This window comes from Oncorhynchus kisutch, linkage group LG18 (genome assembly GCF_002021735.2).
Source record: "Oncorhynchus kisutch isolate 150728-3 linkage group LG18, Okis_V2, whole genome shotgun sequence".
Taxonomy (NCBI): domain Eukaryota; kingdom Metazoa; phylum Chordata; class Actinopteri; order Salmoniformes; family Salmonidae; genus Oncorhynchus; species Oncorhynchus kisutch.
In genome coordinates, this window is record NC_034191.2 from 39,041,773 (window position 1) to 39,059,820 (window position 18,048).

At 40.4% G+C, this 18,048-nt stretch overlaps 1 protein-coding gene across 2 annotated transcripts; it reads right to left on the reverse strand.

The window, feature by feature from the left end:
• Positions 1-1,703: 1,703 nt before the first annotated feature.
• LOC109908954 (phosphatidylinositol transfer protein alpha isoform) lies at positions 1,704-17,058 on the reverse strand. 2 transcript variants are annotated; one of them, XM_020507773.2, is made up of 13 exons: positions 16,849-17,058; positions 15,529-15,559; positions 12,023-12,168; positions 10,724-10,747; positions 10,383-10,474; positions 10,071-10,078; positions 9,308-9,382; positions 8,776-8,859; positions 4,472-4,549; positions 3,854-3,964; positions 3,323-3,445; positions 3,094-3,159; positions 1,704-2,299 (listed from the first exon to the last, which is right to left on the reverse strand). In XM_020507773.2, exons 1-12 carry the CDS (start codon positions 16,863-16,865, stop codon positions 3,112-3,114), a joined length of 837 nt encoding a protein of 278 aa, XP_020363362.1. In that variant the 5' UTR covers positions 16,866-17,058; the 3' UTR covers positions 1,704-2,299; positions 3,094-3,111. The 2 variants fall into 2 exon arrangements, with proteins under 2 accessions (XP_020363362.1, XP_020363363.1); XM_020507774.2 differs by lacking the exon at positions 10,724-10,747 and having other exon boundaries at positions 1,706-2,299; positions 16,849-17,055.
• Between the last annotated feature and the right edge of the window lie 990 nt (positions 17,059-18,048).

Below are 18,048 nucleotides of genomic sequence, written 5' to 3' on the forward strand. Positions count from 1 at the left end.
ACAAGCTCTTCAACTGGGCAGCCGTGTCACAATGGAGGGAATAGCCTATAAAGGAGACTACCGCAACAGAGTTATTGTAAAGTGTGTGAATAAGCTTATGCCAGACGTAGCCTACGTTTAATCTTTCCCTTGTTCATTTCAAAGTCCATATGTTCATGACCCGATTAATCTAAATCATGTCAAATTATTTTAAATTCATATTAACCCCTCCTACAAAATATGCTTTGGCAAGATTGAGTGATGAAATATACCGGAGAGAATGCCAAGCGTGTGCAAAGCGCTCATCAAGGCAAAGGGACGCTATTTGAAAAAATCTCAAATACAAGATATATTTTGATTTATTTAACACTTTTTTGGTTACTACATGATTTCATATGTGCTATTTCATAGTTTTGATGTTGTCACTATTATTCTACAATGTAGAAAATAGTAAAAATAAAAACCCTTGAATGAGTAGGTGTCCAAAATTTAGACTGGTAGTGTACATTTAAAAAATGAGTGTCAGACTCCAGTGGTCATGCATAATTCACAAATTCACCAAACATCTATTATTATTATTTCATTATTCCTGGTATATACACTACTGGTTATGATTGCAGACAGAGCCAAGAGAATGGGATGGTGCAATATTGTATTAGTCATATGTTGATAAGGTGCATGCATGGGGATGTCCACGTCACCCAGAGATATGCCCATGCTGTGGAGATGCACCTAGCGGACTGAAACGTCACTGTTGTAGGCATAATACAGATAGCACTATCTAGACTTGCCCTGGCAAACAAATCCATTACATTAGCTCCATAAATGTGAAGTTAACTCAGCTGAGTAATAGAGACTTTACTTGAAAACGTGCAGGATTCCTCTTTCTGGTTTCCCTGACTACAGTTAATTTTAAATACTGTGTTTTTCTGGTTCACATAGCACTCCTCAAAGGGCGTTTGGTGTACGTTTTTTTGTTGGCGATATAACTGCCAAAACTCTAAAAGGTATGATAGTCCGTAATCGTAACACGGTGTTTGTATGTTCACAGATTACATTTCACGTTTAATGCATGGCTTTTCTTATGACCCTAACAATTTAATGTATGGATTCTCTTACGATCCTAACGATACGTACGTTCAACCTTTTGGCAGCTAGCTGGCTCCATAAAAGCGGCATCATATAAAGACAGCAACTATGCATCAAAATCAGATGTATTCCTCTCTGTCCCAAGCTACTTTAAAAAGTTGAATCACTCCACTCTCCCATTTATCATCAACATAGCAATATTTTCTCCATTTATCATCAACATAGCAATATTTTCCCCCTTCAACTTACCTTCTGTGGCGGTCCTTGACTTACACAGGATGACAGGATCGAGCCTTCTCATCAAGCAGCCTGCTTCTGTTCAGTCGGTCTGACTGTAGTCTAAATTGGTGTCTATAGATCTACAGAAAAAGGTGTGGGATTTGTGCAAGTGGAAAGGGTGACAGGGTGAAATAAGTGGGATCAAAATGCGTTACGGTTAGGAAACCCCACTGACGTGAGTTCCATTTTGAAAAACCATTTCAACAACAGGTTGTTAAGAGATTTACTTACCGTGATCTTTTAAACCATTTCTGTGAAATTCTTTGACTTAAAAGGACGTAAAGAAAATCAAGCAAGTCAGGAAAAATGGGAACACAGCTCTTGCACCAATGAAAGCAATCACAGAACGCAAAGAGTATAAATATACTATTTTTTATATTGAATAACATAGGTTGTATAGAACAATAAATGTTGCTCAACCAATTAAATCAGAGAAAATGACCCTGTGAATTAATACAGAAAAATACAGTACAGGACATGATTTATTACTCAGAGACCAGGTATATTGTTCCATATTTCCTGCCCCAAAAAGACGTACACCCAAAGCCATAACACTACAACTGGTTTTCAGCCAGCTGATTCAGGTTGGCTTGCTGATGCAGATAGTCCCCGGGCAAGAACAATGCACTGTAACCAAGAGGGAAATACAGAGACATCGTAGTACTTTGATAAACAGGAGTGACCCACAAATTCAGGTTTGTCCACAAAACACATGAGGAATTAAAGACAATACTATCACTACAACTCCCCCCAAAAAATCCCATTTTAAAAAAACTCGACAAGTGACATAATTAGTTAGGAATGTGATGGCCACCAGAGGTAAGGTTGCTGTGGACCTCTGGGCTGCTGGGACCTCTCCATGGCTTGCCTGGAGAGTATAGGGGTCAGCATGCAGCCATTTCATTTCCAAGTACAAGGGCAGGGCAGAGATGCTGGTGTTTCAGTAACAGTTCTGAAAAAGTGGAACGAGAGAAAGATGTGACCGACTTGATTATAATCTATAAAATGCAAATCTGCAAGATAGACAAGGCTTGTTTCCTTGTGCACAATTATAAGAGGACTTATTGCTTGAAGATTTAGAGCAGGGACCATCAACTAGATTCAGTCAAGGGCTGATTATTTTCTTGAGCAGATTGTCAGGGGGCCGAAACATAATTACAAATACATTTGTAGACTAAAAATATACCGCAAGAAGCCCAAAAAGAATATAACTGACTAAAACAATCATTTCAAACCTTGCTTACATTTGTATAAGATCACATACAGTGCATCTTGCTATTACGCATGGGAATTAAAATGACTTGGAGATTATTTGCTGTTTTTTTACAGTCTTATGTCCAACTTTTTTTCCCTTATTGGCGAGAAAGTTTTCCTTGCTCAGAAAACTTGTGGGCCAAATAAAATGTGGGACAAAATTGGCCCGGGGGCCACTAGTTGGGGAAACGTGATAGAGTATGAGATCAGAGCGATTACACTATGACACTGATAACACGGTAGCTGATTCATATGGGGTAAGGTGCACGTCCTGAGCTCCTCATGTGTGTCGTGTTCGTTTGGTACCAAGCGGAAGAAAATGAACTTACTGTAAATACAGGGAATGACATACCTGGACTTGTCCTATAAGAAACGCTCATCATTGTTTTCTGTTGCAAATTGCTTTAAAGCATTTTCCATTACGCGCACTAATGAACACCTCCCTGAACTCAGTCTCAATTCCCACTGACCACCAGACAGAGCGGTACTCACAATCACAGCTGCACAGCCTCAGTCCTCTGAAGCAGAACTCCCTTTGACTGGATCCTTCTCCCTCATCTGACACACACAAACACACAGATAAACACAGACACTCAATAAGTAGGATATCCAGGACAACACATTTCCGTTGCCTAATGATAAAACCAATAAGACAGTAGTACTGCACATCTCATTCGGAGTTAATTGATGCCAAAGACCAAACAAATGTACAGGAAATGACCTCATCCAGCTCTTTTTGGGTCTCCTCTTCAATACGGCGAATGTCCTCCATTGTCAGTCCGATCCATTTGTCAATCAAACAGAACAGCTGTCTGTGGAACTTTGTAAACAATCGCTTCTCTTGCTGGAAATCAGAAAGGGAAAGAAATTAGACAAAACAATTACTTCAAAAAAATATTTGTCATATCAGCATTTATTAAGTGCAACTTGGAGTAGCATGTCTCTGGCAAATCAGTCTGTCCACTAGAGGACAGAAAACACTTTTTAGTCTTTATTGTAAACTAGTCTTTTGTCACACCCAGAGACTGCACAGCTTTGGATATCTTATTTCTCAGACAACTCTGTCTACTAGTTTCTTCTTCAAGGGTTCCAGGGCGGAGTCATTTTTTTTGCATGAACATTGGGCAATATGAAAATACCGGACTTTGCACTCTGTACTAGCACTAGGTTTGAACTGGAGCACTCAAAGATGTAGGCACCATAATGGAATATTATGCAAATACTGGAATAATTGACAAGTCTCCTACCGCACCTTCTGAATGAAGTTCTCAATTTTGTTCTGGACTCCCCACCATTTGAAGTTGACTGTGACTAACTTATAGGCACACATGTGAGGAGAGTTTGTGTTGCTGGGAAGCTCTTTCTGCAGAGGTAAAGACAAGTTATTACACCCTCAAGCAGAGGCAGAACAGTTGACAACACATAAGAGCTTCCGAACCAGAATAGATACAGCCAGAGTCATATATCAAGAGAGTTTCGGCCAGGTTTTAGAACGGACGCCATGTCGGAACATTTATTCTCAAGCAAAACAGCGCAGCGAATTTCACAAACGTTTTTACTTATTAGCATTCGGGATAATGTGTATCCAAGTTGGTACGGTGTTGCGGTGGTGTCAACAAATTGCATATCTGCTTTCACTCGACATCTTCATAGGTTTGGAAGAAAACTAATCAGAAATAAACAGCGCGATGCGGAAACATCACTTAGCAACGACTATGGAGGTGAAATTGGCGCTCTCGGAACGTTCAGACAGAAACCACACAGGCCCAACTGTCTAAATATACTGTAGGACTCTGGATACAGCTACGTGTGAAATTAGCTGATGTGAAAAATATGATAACAAATTGAGGAATATTGGTTTGGGTAGTACCTTCCAGTTAGGCCCCAGGGGGCCCCTGCCTGTCTTCTCTGACTTGAATATGGCAGGATCTTCTTCTGGCTTATAGTCCTGTGTGGAGCAGAGTGAGCAGATGAGTAGGATGCAAAGATACCAGTGTTCTATTTAATTATATTCAGATAACTGGGTCGTACTCATTAGGGAACACCGTAGCAAAATGTAGTACAACATTTATCAAGTTAAAATGAAGTGTTATGCCTTAAAAATAATTGGTTTTGGAAAAGTTCCTGCAGATTTGTGGCAAGTTTGTAAACTTCTGGCAACATTTTGTGGCAAAGTTTTGCCACTAGTGCTGAATCAGCGGGAAACCTTTGGCAAAAACATGTATTGCAAATAGTGGCAAATCGTTCACTGGAGTTTTTTTTCTGGCAAACAAGAAGTATTTTAATCTGTGGCAAACCCATAGACATTAAGGGAAAACCTGTGGCAACAATATTTATTGCCACTAGTGGCAACAGTTTACCAGACAGAAGCTGTTTCTGGTAAATAGAGATGAAACCGTATGGAAATTTCATATCACGATTATAGTGAGCAAAATGATCACGGTTATCAGTATTATCGCAGTATTGTTCAAATGTGCTGGAATTTTTTCAAAAAGTACTGATACAAACACTGAAATCAGTTCACCAAGTTTTATATTGAAAACTAACAAACAAAATTAGCAGAACTATGCACTTTGAGTGCATAAACATTAAAATACTAGCATTAAATATGGCACCATGTGGCCATGAGGTACAAGTTTCCCTAGAGCAGGTTTAAATGAACACAACCTTAAGTAAATCAAATGTGCATATAAAAGCAACACAAGTAAAGCAATGTGCATTTAAGAACAATACAACCATATGTAAACAAATCCAACGTGCATGTAAGAACAATACAACCATATGTAAACAAATCTAATGTGCATGTGTTGACATTAAAATAACACAAAATATATAAACAAATCAAATGAACAGCAGTGATTGATTGTCCGTTCTCTCCTTCATAACAAAATAAGGTGCTGCTGGCCTAACATCCTGGACATCCTTTGCTTACTTGAGATTGAAATGTAAAAATGTCAGCATATTTACTTGGTCCGGTTTAAGTAGTGATCTGCGAGGGGAGACAATGTGCCCGCTGGCACTGAACACTGATGGCACGCTGGTTGCTGAGATGCAGAAAAGCTTCCTGGCAACCCTGGCAAGGTGAGGCAGCTCTGATGCATAGCCCCTCCACCACACCAGTGGATCCTCTTCTGCTGGAATGGGTGGCAGAAACAGGTAGACCTTGATCTATTCTTTCACTCTGTCTTCTGGGGTGGTCAGAATCTGACCCTCTTCCCCACTCTGCTGCCTTATGGTTATCTAAAAAGCTCCTATTGAAGTTGGGGTCAATGAAACAAGCCATGTGCATGACTCTTTGCCTTCTCTGTGTGTCTGTTGTTAAGGTCTTCTCTCATTTACCATTGGTCAGGGATGGCTCCGTATCCTTTTCCACCAGAACATCACAGGTGACGTGGTCCAGGACAGGTTTGATGGCTGACAGTGTCACTCGTGTCTCTGAGGCAAGTGCATCTATAAAAACTTTCTCAGAGGTTTAAGCAGCTGGCACAGATGGTCCATGACACTTATGTCGGCATCCTTGGGCATCAGATTCCATGTTCCTCGTTCTCTAGCCCGTGTCACAGACTGGCTGCTGTTGGCTGAGGAAACACTCACGCATCTTGTGTGTAGATCCCCCATCGGGTCACCACATCATGGATCAGAGCCTTCTGTGGCATGTTGGGGCAGCTTGCTTTTCTCTCAGTTCTCTCCTTCTCTTCCAGCTCCGTGAGAAGCCTTGGACCAGATGACGGCAGGCCTTGGCTGCTGTGTCAACGCTCTGAATTTTCAGAGCCTTTGAGGTGGCCAGGTTCAAAGCACCCAAGGCTGTTGTCTGTGGTTATGCAGACCAGGTCTTTCTTGTTGACCCCCCCCCCCCACTCTCCCAGCATATTCTCAAAAACGATTTTGTGAGCCGAGTGATCTTCTGGGAAGAACTGTGTTTCCAGGCAGTTTGATTCCAGTTGCCAGTCTGGGGTGAGGTAATGGATAGTGAAGCTTACGTAGGGTTAAACCACCCCCCGCTTTCGTTGGTCCAGAGGTCAGTAGTTGCAGCAAACCATGTGCTTTGAGCCAAACTTTTTCCAACATCAGCTTTAACCTGGTTGTACAGGTTTGGGATTTCAGTCTTGGAAAAATTTTGAGTGAGGTCCTGTGAGGTCCTGAGCATTTTTTGACGTGGGTGCATAAGCAGCCTGCCTTTTAAACGCTTGTTCGGTGTCTGTGTCACAAGTTCACAACTGTATACGAGGGACCAGTAGTATCGCTGGGTTTGCCTGCTGCACGTCCACTCTGTAAACAAGGGACAAGAAAATGTATAACTTTTATTACTACATTATAATTATTATTCACTCACACAATCTTCTGTGTTGAATTTGAGTATATGCAGTGAGCCCATGCACAATTTACATACATACAAACGAGTCTTAAGACAGTGATAGTAATTGCAATGAGCACAGCAATTGACATAAATACAGGAGTCTTGTATAGGAGTCTAGTGTTTCTCCCGTTGAAACACTTTTACAACCAAATCGACGTCTGACGGATTTTAAATGAACAAAATATATGTTGGTTGGGTGACTAAACTACATGAGGTGTTATTGTGTGCAATGGGTGAATAGAGTCTGCAGACAAACGACGGGTACAGCAGCTGGACAATGTGCAGTGTTTTTACAAGAGTAGGTAACACTGAACGCTTCCGTTAAAATGATTGACAAGCTATTAGCATGTTTGACAGACAAACCATGACATTTCCCCCACATCATGCATTGAGCTAAAAGTTAACTTACCTTGCATTCGCTATAAAGTAGCGGGTGGTGATCACGAAGATGACTCAAGAGATTTGAAGTGTTGCCCCCTTTCGCAGCTACTTCTTTTTGCTGCATGTTCTGCAGACAGGGTGACCATCTTCGATTAGGTTTCCCTCAGCACTCTTGTAAAACCCAAAATACAACCACACTTCAGATTTGGTCCTCTTAGAAGGCTGAAAAATCTCCCGAGCGCTGTCACTGCCTTCCGGCATGTTTTCACACAAAACAAAACCCACGCTGCATGCTGCGCCAGACTGTTGCTAACTTTGGTTGATGCTGGACAATATTTACCATGAGTTTTTCGAACCGTGGTAATCAAACACGGTTTTAATGATAATTCAAATTTCAAACGGTAATACTAACCGTCGAATTTTACCGTGGTTTATCGTGAAACCGGTAACCGCTTCATCCCTACTGGTAAACACATTGAGCTCAAACCGGGTGGAAAATGCTAACTAGCTACCGAAGTTGTCAAGTGAGTGTTTTAACTTAAATCTTCCTAATTGTGTAAGCTAATTGATGGCTGGTAAGCATGTCATGTTTTATGGGATAGTGTGAAACATTTTGTTGCTAGCTAGATCAGTTTCAATCTGTCAGCACCACTGACTGGCTAGTTTACCCAGAAAGACTCACAGCTGTAATCGCTGCTGAAGGTAATTCTAGCATGTATGGACTCAGGGGGTTGAATACTTATCTATTCAAGATAAACAGTATTAGGGTTTAAATGTGACTTTCTTCCACTTCGACATTAAAGTATTTTGTGTAGAATAAAAAAATAAAAAAAATAAAAAAAAGATTTAAATCAAATTTAATCCCACTTTGTAACAACAAAATGTGTAAAAAGTCAAGGGGTGGGAATACTTTCTGAAGGACCTGTAGTACGTTTAGTATGTTTAGTTCTCTGTGAGAAGGAAGTTCATTTAAATGTATCGACACAAACCAAATCGCATATACATTTCAATGTTGTTAATACACAAAGAAATCAAAAACCTGTTTCAATTTGCATTTTCATAATCAGTTTGAAGCAAATTTGCAGCAAACAGAATGTTCGCCACAAGTTTCCCAGTATTGTTTTCCAGAATTTCACAAGTCGCTGCAAATTTGTGGCAACAGTTTGCCACGAAAGTAATTTCATTTTAAAATATGAGCTGGCCACAACTATAAACTAGATTTGCCACAACTATTTGCCAGAAGCCTGCTTTCTCAGTTAGGGAATTTCTATTGGACAAGTTCAGGCAATCCATCCCTGTTTCAGTCAATATTTTACCATTTGCTGCCTTATGAATACAACCCTGATGTGTCTGGGTTTAGAACAGTAAGAGTTTCAAAGAATGCTTATTACTAATAAATTGTTAGTACATTCACACTGATCAATCGCTGCCATCACCTTCACATCCACTTGGCTTTTGTCAGCGATGTCAATGTAGACTACTTCAGTCTTCTTCCACTGATCTGGGTCTAGTCCGTGTACCTATGCAGGGAATCATTTATAGTAAGTTACCCACTTCAAGAGCTAAGAATGCCTCACTAGTAGTCACTACATAGACTAGGTATAACATGCAGGGTTGGCCTTGGGGCCAATTACATTTCAATCCACTCAATTCAGGATATAAACTTGTGTTTACATTGGGTTTAAATGTTGTTTCAGTGTCATCACCAACAGAGCAGGTCTGAGAACTAAAAATGCAAACACGAGAAGGGTTTCCGTATCCTTTCACCAAGTCAGAGGATGGACACGGAAATGACATGGAATGAAATGACGTCAATGGAAGTAACTGATTGGAGTCTGATCGATAAAATAAAAAGGGGAAATCGTTAAATTAAAGGAGTAGTGACGTCCGCCAACTGAATTAAATGTGCCGGTGGTCCATGCTTGACATGGTGTACATTCAGACTCATTACATTAGCTGCTCACTCACATTGTCCTGAACCCCCATGTCGGGCTTGTGCCACGTCTCAATTTTAATCAGAAAATTGTCCTTCATGTATTCATTCTGCGGAAGGAAGAGCAAGTAATAACATAAACGAGATCAATCAAGTGTCCAACACATACTGGGTTCAAAGACTATTTGAAATCATGTCAAATCCTATGTGTGCTTGATTGAGCATGCTGGCTTAATCAATCCATAGAATAGTCCTTAACCAGTAAACCCCATCCTGGGCTAGAGCAAAAAGATTTCAAATAGTATTTGAACCCAGGTCTGAAACTGAAAGTAATATATGCATTTAACCTTTATATATGGACTATAAGTGATTACATCTTGAGGCATACATCAGCTATGAGCAGTGGTACTGGTCATTTAAAAAAAATATATATATTTCACCTTTATTTAACCAGGTAGGCCAGTTGAGAACAGGTTTTCAACTGGCCTACCTGGTTAAATACCAGTGTGACCTGGCCAAGATAAACGCAAAGCAGTAAGACAAAAACAACAGTTACACATAGGATAAACAACTGTACAGTCAATATCACAACAAAAAAACATGCACATGCGCACACACACACGTTCACCCTGGCAAAACAAGTGTCTGTCTTTCTCTGTGTTAAGTCAGCCCCATCCGCTTCTCTCCTTTCCTTTTGACAGGCAAGGTTACCAGCTCCTCTTTCACCATGTTTACAGCTGAATAGTGTGCAAGTAAACAGTAACATACTGTAAATGTATAGAAGAAAACAGTACTTACTGTAATAACTGCAACAGGGGAAGAGATGGACATGAGGAGACAAAGAGAGTAAACAATGTTTAGGGGAACAAACGTTCAAAATAATATCTCAATAGTTGCACATGTTAGAAATTGGCTAACTCCTTGTCAATCAAACTGAGAAGTTGTCTATATACACCATTAATACCCAATGCCTGGCTATTGGTCCAGACATTACATAGATTCCAATAGCATGTCCTCACAGTGCTGGCTGCTAGCGTGTATACCCAAATTAATTATTCAACATATTCTCTCGCTACAGAAGGGCTAGGTAACAAAGAGCAGGGGACTTACCAGTCCGACAGTAGGGGTAAGCATTCCAGGCCTTCTCGTGGATGTTAAGAGCAGTTGATGGTGCCAGAATGCGCACATAGTTTGGCACTTTACTGCAGAGAAAAATTAAGATATTATTATTTTAGGGTCAAATCCATATTAACTTAATCACTTTTTGACCACATCCCTTTGACCTCAACCACCGCACCCAATTGAACGCACCCAATTGAACAAAACTTTCCCACACATGTTTGCCAATGGTAGAAGTGGTGAGAAAGTGCCTTTTTGGCCCTAAATGCCAAAAAGAGTCAGGAGATAGGAGGTGCTCAAAGTTCACCCTATTTAAATATAGCCCACCCTACCATGAGAGATCCGTATCTTCATCACTGAAAAAGACAAATGGTTGAATTTGATATACACTGAACAAAAATATAAACGGACATGTAGTGTTGGTCCCATGTTTCATGAGCAAAAAAAAATAAAAATAAACGTTCCACATGCTAAAAATTGTATCGCTCAAATTTTGTGCACAAATTAGTTAATATCCCTGTCAGTGAGCATTTCTTTTTTGCCAAGACAATCCAGCCACCTAACAGGTGTGGCATATCAAGACGCTGATTAAACAGCATGATCATTACACAAGTGCACCTTGTGTTGGGGCAAATAAAATGACACTAAAATGTGCAGTTTTGTCACACAACACAATGCCACAGATGTCTCAAGTTTTGAGGGATCGTGCCGTTGGCAAGCTGACTGCAGGAATGTAAACCAGAGCTGTTGCCAGCTAATTGAATGTTCATTTCTCTACCATAAGCTGCCTCCAACGTCGTTTTAGAGAATTTGGCAGTACGTCCAACCGGCCTCACAACCGCATACCACGTGTAACCACGTCAGCCCAGGACCTCCACATCCGGCTTCTTCACCTGTGGGATCGTCTGAGGGTGGGGTAGTGAGGGGAGCTGAGCAGTATTTCTGTCTGTAATAAAGGCCTTTTGCGGGGAAAAACTCATTCTGATTGGCTGGGCTGCCAAGTGGGTGGCCCTATGCCCTCCCAGGCCCACCAAGGCTGCACCCCTGCCCAGTCATGTGAAATCCATAGATTAGGGCCTCATTTATTTAAATTGACTGATTTCTTAATATGAACTGTAACTCTGTAAAATCTTTGAAATTGCTGCATGTTGCATTTATATATATATTTTTTATATTATATATATTTTTTATATATATATATTTTATATATTTTTTTTTCTCAGTACAATTTGAAAGCATATAAACAGGGTTGTCAAACTATTTTATAATTTCTTAAAGATCTTTATTTATAAAAAGTGGAAATCTGCAGTTCAAATAATAAGAACATGAACACCCCACCAATTTCTCGTGAAATAGCCGAGGGATAGACATAACCTATGGATGCAAGGACTGACCATTATAGTTTTAACCATGTTTTGAGGCTATACAGTATTTGTTTAAAATGATATTGTTTACAATGGAGTAAAACAAGATTATATTTTGGGTTCAGTTGAACTGAGCTCATGACGGATTTATGAGTTACATTCTTCAAGAAACAATGGGTATATACTGTACCATTGGGTGATTGTGGGTGGGTGGATGGATGGGAGTCACTGGGTAGATGGATGGATAGGTGGATGGACCAATCGTACCTGTGCAGGTGATATATCTTGTGGGTGTACTGGCCCTTCTCTCCGTCCTTCTCATAGGGTTCATTCTTCAGCACCTCCACCCCTTCTCCTCCACCCGTCTCATTCTTACTGGTCTCAGCCACAGAGTACAGCTGCCCCACTTGGTACTGTGGAGAGGAAGAAAGAGGAGTGACCTACAGTTACACACAGACTAAATAATCCCCATTGTTCACAAGTTGCATTAACAGACAGCTGTAACCACTTCAGTGGGCACATCCCTAACCATTCACTCCTCAGAGCACCTGTACAGGGACAGTTTTCCGTATTCACCACTGGCAGTTCCTTGTGCATTTAGCCCAGATAGACACCGACTTCAGCATAACAGCTCAACAGGATAACAGTATTGTCAGAAAGCATAAGGAAAATACTGTAATAGCCATCTGTGGCAGTTTTTCTTTTTTTGATGACAGTCTCTCTGCCAACAATTCCCTCGTTAAATGCTCGCCAGTGATTTCAGGATGTAGAGCTCTGTCAAAGACCTTTGGCAGGTGGATTACTGTCTCCAACTCTGCTGTACCAGCCTAGGCAGCACACCCCATCCATCCACCACCACAGGCCTTGAGTCACCCAGCAGCAGTCGATGACGTGGCACGTAACCACAGGTTGCTGTGTGCAGCGTGACTGCAATAAAGTTGTCCTGGAACGCGGCCACTGTGCGTCAGGGAGCTAGTGACCCACAGGGAACCTGTGACTCGCTTGCTGCACATTGACACTACTCAATAACCAACAGCCAACTGACATTTAAAAACACAGAATAGTTCGTACCGGGCTGATTAGATAAGTCATGCCAAAATGATATGCTTTTAACAGGTGAAACAGCTCTACTTGGAGGAAGATGGGGTACAATCACATCCTCTACCGAACAGTGTTATTTTGGTGGTTCCATCTCATGCACGAGTAGGTGGTTAGGAATGTGACGACACGTGTAAAACCAGCATTTCACTTATTGTTCCCCTGCGTGCGTGTGACTCATATGTCCATCTTCCTCAGGCTGTGGAAGTTAAGGTTACGGCCCATTTTGTACAGAGAAATTGGCATAGCAGGCAATTTAACCAATCACAGCCCTCCTTTCACTTGTATCATTGCACATCCTGCAAATCACCAAAAGAAGGCAACTATTTTGAATCCAGTTTTATACTGTAAGTCAAAGTAGCAGAGAGACCTCATTCTGGAACTTCGATATGCATGTAGAATATATTATGTTCAACAATATATTGAAACATTTGCCAAATCTAAAATGGTTTATGCTTATTTTTTTTCAATATAAAGACAGAAAATGTCCTCCAAAAGTACCTTTCTATGGTAGGTTTTTGTTCCAATGAGGAATCACCCTTATGTAAGGCTATGAATGGAATTTAGGGTTATGATCCTTGATCTGGAATCTTATTTTGGGGAAAACGATTGAGACTTAGATTTAAGTGAGTTAAAAAAATAAATAATTAAAGAACGAGCGGGGAATGATGCTGGTGACTTAAACTCTGGGAACAAATGGAGAAAGAGAGGGAGACTGAGAAGGAAGGAGAGAGAACAGTGGAATCAGCACGGTTGCTGATTAAGTTGTTGCCAAGATGGAATGCAAGATTATGTCTGATGAAAATAAATCTGGTCGGAACATACAAGGGTCATTCCACCTCAAAAAGCACAAGAAATAGGATTGACACCCACCGTCTCAGATTGTTCTGAAATCGTTTGTATTGTTAGAAACAGATAAGATTAGTAGTGCTGAGAGATTAGTGATTTTTGAGGTCGGTTGGTTTTGGTTAGATTCTAAAAAAAAATATCATGATTTTAGATTTTGGTTTTGATATTTTAAATGCACTATGCATTATGTGAGTTGAAAGCTGTAACATAGAATAACACAGAAATACCAATGATGGTAGTGACTGCCCATTACTGCTTATCACTTACTAATCATCAGTTATTCACACTAATAAAATTATTTCATTGTGTATATTACATTAGTTTTATTTGATTACTTTGTCATTCCAACTCATATGACAAAAATCACTATTTTAGTAGTTCTTCAAAGTAAATAAGGCATACTTTCATGACTGCTGAATAACAAATATCAACCACTTAGATCATGTATTTTCAGGTAGAGATACCTCAAAGAAACTGCTCTCTATGTGTCCCCTCTTGATTGCACATTCTTCAGTCTCTTCTGGAGCAGGCATAAAGTAACCAGACTGGACAAGGAGCCACGCAATGGATTGTGGTGATTGTAGTTAATCATCACATTTTCTGAATAACATTGGCCTTTTGGAAACTACAACTCCCTATTACATCGCACAGTTTGGACATGATCTGATTTATCTCTAGAGAAACTGCCGCGAAATGTGCGCATTGAGCTCACAGAAAAAAAACAGAACGAAATGGATTTCAAATAATTGAACTGACATCAATTAGTTGTTTAAAAAGCAAAAAATAACCAACTAAATAAACAAGTTAATCGCTCGGCACTAAAGATTAGCATTCCTTGCTGTCATACCTTGACAATAAAATGGTTACAGGGTAAGGAAACCCATGTCATTTTGTCATTTGGGTGAACTATCCCTTTAAGTTCTTCAAACTTTTTTCACCTAATACAGGAACAGCAGCATCTAGTAGTCAGAACCTGGTAATATAAGGATGTAGGATGGGCCATAAACCTAAAAAAGTTGGGTCGAAATCAGATGTCAGGTACTATATTTATCAAACATTATATGAATCCTATAAATTAAATTGGCCAATTTGGGTGCAATCAATAAGCTTAATTTCTCAGAGATCAAATTTTATTTCAACAAAATAATGTTGCAGGAAGGCTAATCTTATTGGTTTCTAATTACAGAAATGATTTCAGAACAATCTGAGATGGTGGGTGACATGGCTTGCTGAAATGACATGGAACAACCCACAACTACTGACTTCAACTGCAAAGCTTCAGTCAGGAATACGGTGCTCCGTTTTAATTAATATGGCTAATATTTTCTGCCCAATGTCCGACCTGACTGTGTGTGGCCGGCTAACCACTGCAATCGTGAACATAATGGAAACCATGCCAACATCCTGTGCACACACACCATCATAAAAGGTGTGTGTACAAACAGGAACTTGAAGGTTAGAGGAACATAATGCAGACCAACTGCTTGACATACAGACGGCCCTGATTCCTCAAGAGCACAGGCACGTTAGGTAACGGGTTGGCTCCGTGAACGTTCCGCTTTTGTGTACAAACAGGAACTTGAAGGTTAGAGGAACATAATGCAGACCAACTGCTTGACATACAGACGGCCCTGATTCCTCAAGAGCACAGGCACGTTAGGTAACGGGTTGGCTCCGTGAACGTTCCGCTTTTGCGTACGGCTAGGTAATGGTTGACCTCAATTTGACCGTTGAGTCAGAAAACGAGAATGTAGCGTGACCAGCTTGATAGGTGACATGAAGCGAAAGTTCAAGACACAAATAAATGACACTCGGTCGCTACTTACCTCTTCCACAGATATGGGGAGGATGACTCGACTAGAAGAGAGAGAGAGAGCGCAACATCACATTACAACACCTGCAGCTCATGACTAAATGTTATTGCTCATCTAATTTATCACTTGATTTATTAGTTCCCGACTGACAATACTCTGATAGCAACTGCTAAGAGTATGCTAATCAAAACACGTTTAGCCTAATGGACCCGGGACGATACATCTGAAATAAATCGACACCGACCACTTAACGCAGGCATTTCGCTTACATCGTTCATGACGATAAGTAGCCTATACTAGAGAAATGTGAAGTTTGAAAGAAAATAGGCTAGCTAATAAGAGGGATTGTTAATGGGACAACTGATGGCGACAACCATCAAACTAGTAGTAGTTTCATGGATAAAAAAAAAAGTGGTGCACATTAATATTCTATTTACCGTCAAGTCGGGCAATTTACCGCGTTATGGATTATTGACCATACTGTCCTGCTCTACCTATCAAATATGAACATTGCAAGCCTGAACGTGCTACTGATTCTAGCTGTAATATTGTCAGAGGAAATTGAAGCCCGGTGTAGATTTCTACTATCAGAAAACAATTCGCTTTGGCCCCATCCTCTGCCAGTCTACAATAGGCAATAATCACCACCTGTCCCTAGTCTAAGCAGCACTGAATATTTCATTATAAAACAGATCTGGGCGTAATGAGAGCCAAGATAGGCACCATACTAATTCTACGGTATTGATACAGGCAGGTTTGGGGCATCAGGATGACACGTTGATATGGCAGTTGTTGACTCTCGCAACCAATGAGTTTGATGACATGTCATGCAAGTGTATACTTTGGATTAGTTTGAGATAAAAGGCACACCCTTGTATGTTTTTTTAGTAGGCCTGACGATGCATGGGATGATTATAATTCAAGTTATGGTTACAAAGTTAGTGGCACTTTGTCAGTTAAGATACATTTTGGTAACTGACAATACATTTCCATTTTGGCAAATGTGTTAATGATTATTTTTTACTTAATTAATTAATTCAATGAGTCTATCCATACAGTCCATACAGTGAAGACAGGCAACAAGCAGTCAATAGCATTGACAAACTTGTCATTTTACGCAAAGATAAAACACAGCGAATACCAACTTGCACGTGTTTTTTTGAATTCCCAAATGTTAAGTAGGCTATACTAGACTAACAGAGAAAATACTATAAACGAAGAGGATAATTGTCACACAATACATTTTCCCAATGGTTTGCCTGTGTATGACATCGTTCTCCTGCGTGACACGTTTTAACTAAACACCATATTTTCCCAAACATTTTTACTTACAATTCTTTAATGAGCATTTTGGTAGTGTTGTCCGTGTATATGCAGCATTCAGATGTCTAGCTTACTGGTTTAAAACTCAAAATCGGCGGAGGTATGTTTGTCCGTCTGCGACCCACGGTCTCCGCGGTTTTGCGCTCCTATTTTTCTTGAATTCACTTCCTGACAGATGCCGAAAGGGGCGCGGCGTCACCTCAAGTCAGTCACCTCCATTCAGTAACCTCATCCTTATTCGAAGCAAAACATACAGACCTGAAACAAACACACGACACCATGGTTTGCGCTGATCACACATGAAAACCAGTATGTTATTTAACCACATGCAAATTCTTATTTTACTGGTGAGGTTATTTTTTGTTATGCACATAGTTTACTTATGGAAAACTGTAAGCTCTTCCATTGAAGTCTACCTAGATCAAATGTTGTGGGGGTTTTAAGTGGAGTGCATTGGTTTGTAAGTTGTTTCACCAGACACAGTGGTTCAGTTTCACTGAGCCCAAATGTTATTCCAGTCCTCCCAGTTTCACTCCTCATTCAGGCTTCTTGGCTGTGACAGTTGGTGGAGGGTGAACTCAGTAACCCCCCCCCCCCCCCCCCCCCGGTGTTTTCTTGTGTCGGTCTTTGGAACAGGTTAGTAGCAACCTCAGCAAGTCAAACCAGTGGTTTAGCCTTCAATAAGCTTGAGCAAGACTAGAGCAACACAAATTATAATTGTAAAGACTGGAATGGAATGGTATCAAACATATGGAAACCATGTTTGAATCCATTCCATGTCTTCCATTACAGCCATTACAATGAGCCTGTCCTCCTATAGGTCCTCCCACCAGCCTCCACTGCTGTACATGTGAAACACTCCTATTACCACTATGATTTTAGGTGAGAGTTGAAAACATGCATTGTTTCTGTATTGATCTTTTCACTTGAACGTTAATGTTTACTTTAATTACCCATCAGCAATGAATCCCCAGTGATCAAGCAAATCATCTAATATACCTACATGTTTTTTGGCATCCTGTTGTTCTTCAAGTATCACTTCACTCCAACGCTCTTAATTGGTGTGTTAATAACAACACCCAAGAAAAATAGTAGTGAATTGGGCAGCTGAGTTGTGGTGTAGTAGTGAACTGTAATAGCCTGTCCTCTGGTGGAGACTCGAGACTCTTAAAACAACATGACTTTATAATGAAACACAGTAAGGGCCCT

Excerpts from the sequence above, each read along its gene's own strand:
- LOC109908954 (XM_020507773.2), bottom strand. Across the intron at positions 12,169-15,528 it reads TCCCCATATCTGTGGAAGAG|TACCAAGTGGGGCAGCTGTA; the intron begins GTAAGTAGCGAC and ends TCCTCTCCACAG. Across the intron at positions 3,965-4,471 it reads CCCTGGGGCCTAACTGGAAG|AAAGAGCTTCCCAGCAACAC; the intron begins GTACTACCCAAA and ends TTACCTCTGCAG.